General features: G+C 42.7%; 1 protein-coding gene across 1 annotated transcript; it reads right to left on the reverse strand.

The window, feature by feature from the left end:
- Window positions 1–577: 577 nt before the first annotated feature.
- Window positions 578–1,629, reverse strand: LOC310928753 (transmembrane O-methyltransferase homolog; the record flags this gene model as incomplete). Its single annotated transcript, XM_083891393.1, has 3 exons — window positions 578–904; window positions 985–1,181; window positions 1,374–1,629. 3 exons carry the CDS (start codon window positions 1,627–1,629, stop codon window positions 578–580), a joined length of 780 nt encoding a protein of 259 aa, XP_083747519.1.
- Between the last annotated feature and the right edge of the window lie 312 nt (window positions 1,630–1,941).

Here is a 1,941-nt window from a genome sequence, read left to right on the forward strand (position 1 = left end):
ACAAATGTTATATTTAACATAAATACACGTTAGGGGTTAGGAGTTTGGTTTTGGTGCGTGATTGTGTTGTTTACATGCGTTGCTGATTATATTCCTGTTTAAATATCAGAGTATTTATTGTCTGAGCGTGGCTCACAGCTTCATTACGTCCACTACTGTAGGATTTTAATCTAATTAAGGTGATTACAGACTACATCAGTCAGTCACTCATAGACTTAGTCGGGATCCACAAATGTTGGTTCATGAGAGCTTTTTTTTAGAAAGTTGTTTATTTAAAAGCACATGGACAAAAGGGAGTTGTGATGGTTGGTTTACTAATTATTTCATCTTTAAAAGGTGGATCTACATATTAAGTACTGCTCTACATTGTTTTACTAAAATCAGAACACTCCGTGTCTTAATCTGATTACTACTTATTTAAAGTACGACCTAATTCGGATTAATGTAATGAAATAATACTGTATAAAACTATCAGTTGTTTTGGTATCAGTCATTTTCAACAGTTGCGTTAGACAAAGATTAAAAAACATTTTTATTTATTTGCCAGTTTGTATAAACTGTGTTTTAAAATCCCACTTTACATTTCTGCCATGTTCTTCCGGTAAAAGATTTCCACTATACACGGACACTCCGTCTTGATGCAGAAGCAGTCTGATCTCGCTCTGACATGATCCAGGATTTCCCTGAGATCCTCAGCTCTTTGTTTCCTGTTGATCAGCAGAACGGAGCAGCCCGAGGAGCAGAGGAGCTCCTCTTTCTCCAGAGCCAGCAGGTCTGGGAGATACTGCTGTGCACCGTGGTCCATGAGCACCAGGCTGAAGCCACCACTGGTCTTCTGAGCGGGTTCCAGGACAGAACGCAGTGTCGGGATGACCTCGGCTGAGCTGGACGTCAACACCTGGAACTGAAGGGGGTTCAAATCTCACAGTTAGACTTTGACTTCCTGTGCGTGTCGTTGCTGCTGTTGTTTCACCACTCTCGTACCTGAGAGTGTTTGAAACCGGCCACCAGAATGATCTCCTCTCCCAAATCTGCCGTGAGAGGGTCCAGCTCCACTGTGATCAGCCTGCCAGCAGGGGGCAGCAGACGCAGAACGCGGACTGAGCTGTAGCCACAGTGCATCCCGAGCTCCAACACCCGGGACGGACGGACACGCTTCACCACTTCATCCAACACTTCACCTGAGGATGAGGACAACAAACCAAGGCCAAGGTGACATGAATGCTCAATAACTGATGAATATTGAAACTTCATCAAAATAACAGTTTAACAAACGACCATGTAATTATTAATTTACCTGTTAATTGTTAAAATCAATACTAAGACTAAGTTCCATGTAACTTGTTAATAAAGTTGCTTCACTGCAGACTCACCAGTCTCTGGGCCAATGGCTGCAGAAGGGTGAGCGTCAGCGTAGAGGTCAAAGGTCTCCAGGACACTGTCGGCGTTGCCGTGCATGCAGCTGGAGAAGACAAAGGCGTGAGTTTTCCTCACGCACGCGCTCCCTCGCACCCACCTCAGCACCCAGGCCAGAGCTCGACGACACAGCGCGGAAACTTTGTCGCCGTAGCGACTGGACACGGCGATGATGGCGGGAAGCAGCGGCGCCGTAACAGCAAGCAGCCACATTTCAACGGTCATTGTAAAAAAAAAGATTTAAAAAAAAAAAAAAATCTGAGAATAAGAAATACAAAGAAGTCAGATCAAAGGATGATTTCAGTTCATTTAACACACACATTATCCTTTTATCTTCAGTGTATTACGGTTATTTTTGCATTTCATGGTCAATTGTTACAGCACGGTAATAACCTTTATTTTCTATAAACTCCTGCATTAATAGTAGGTTGGTCAAGTAACAATAAGATGTTTTTGTAGTAAAGGAATAGAATTTGTATAAGTCTACACACTAAGTGTATGTGTGGAGTAATTAGTGAATAGTAT

The sequence above is a fragment of the Microchirus variegatus genome, assembly GCF_963457635.1.
Source record: "Microchirus variegatus genome assembly, chromosome: 6".
Classification (NCBI taxonomy): Eukaryota; Metazoa; Chordata; class Actinopteri; order Pleuronectiformes; family Soleidae; genus Microchirus; species Microchirus variegatus.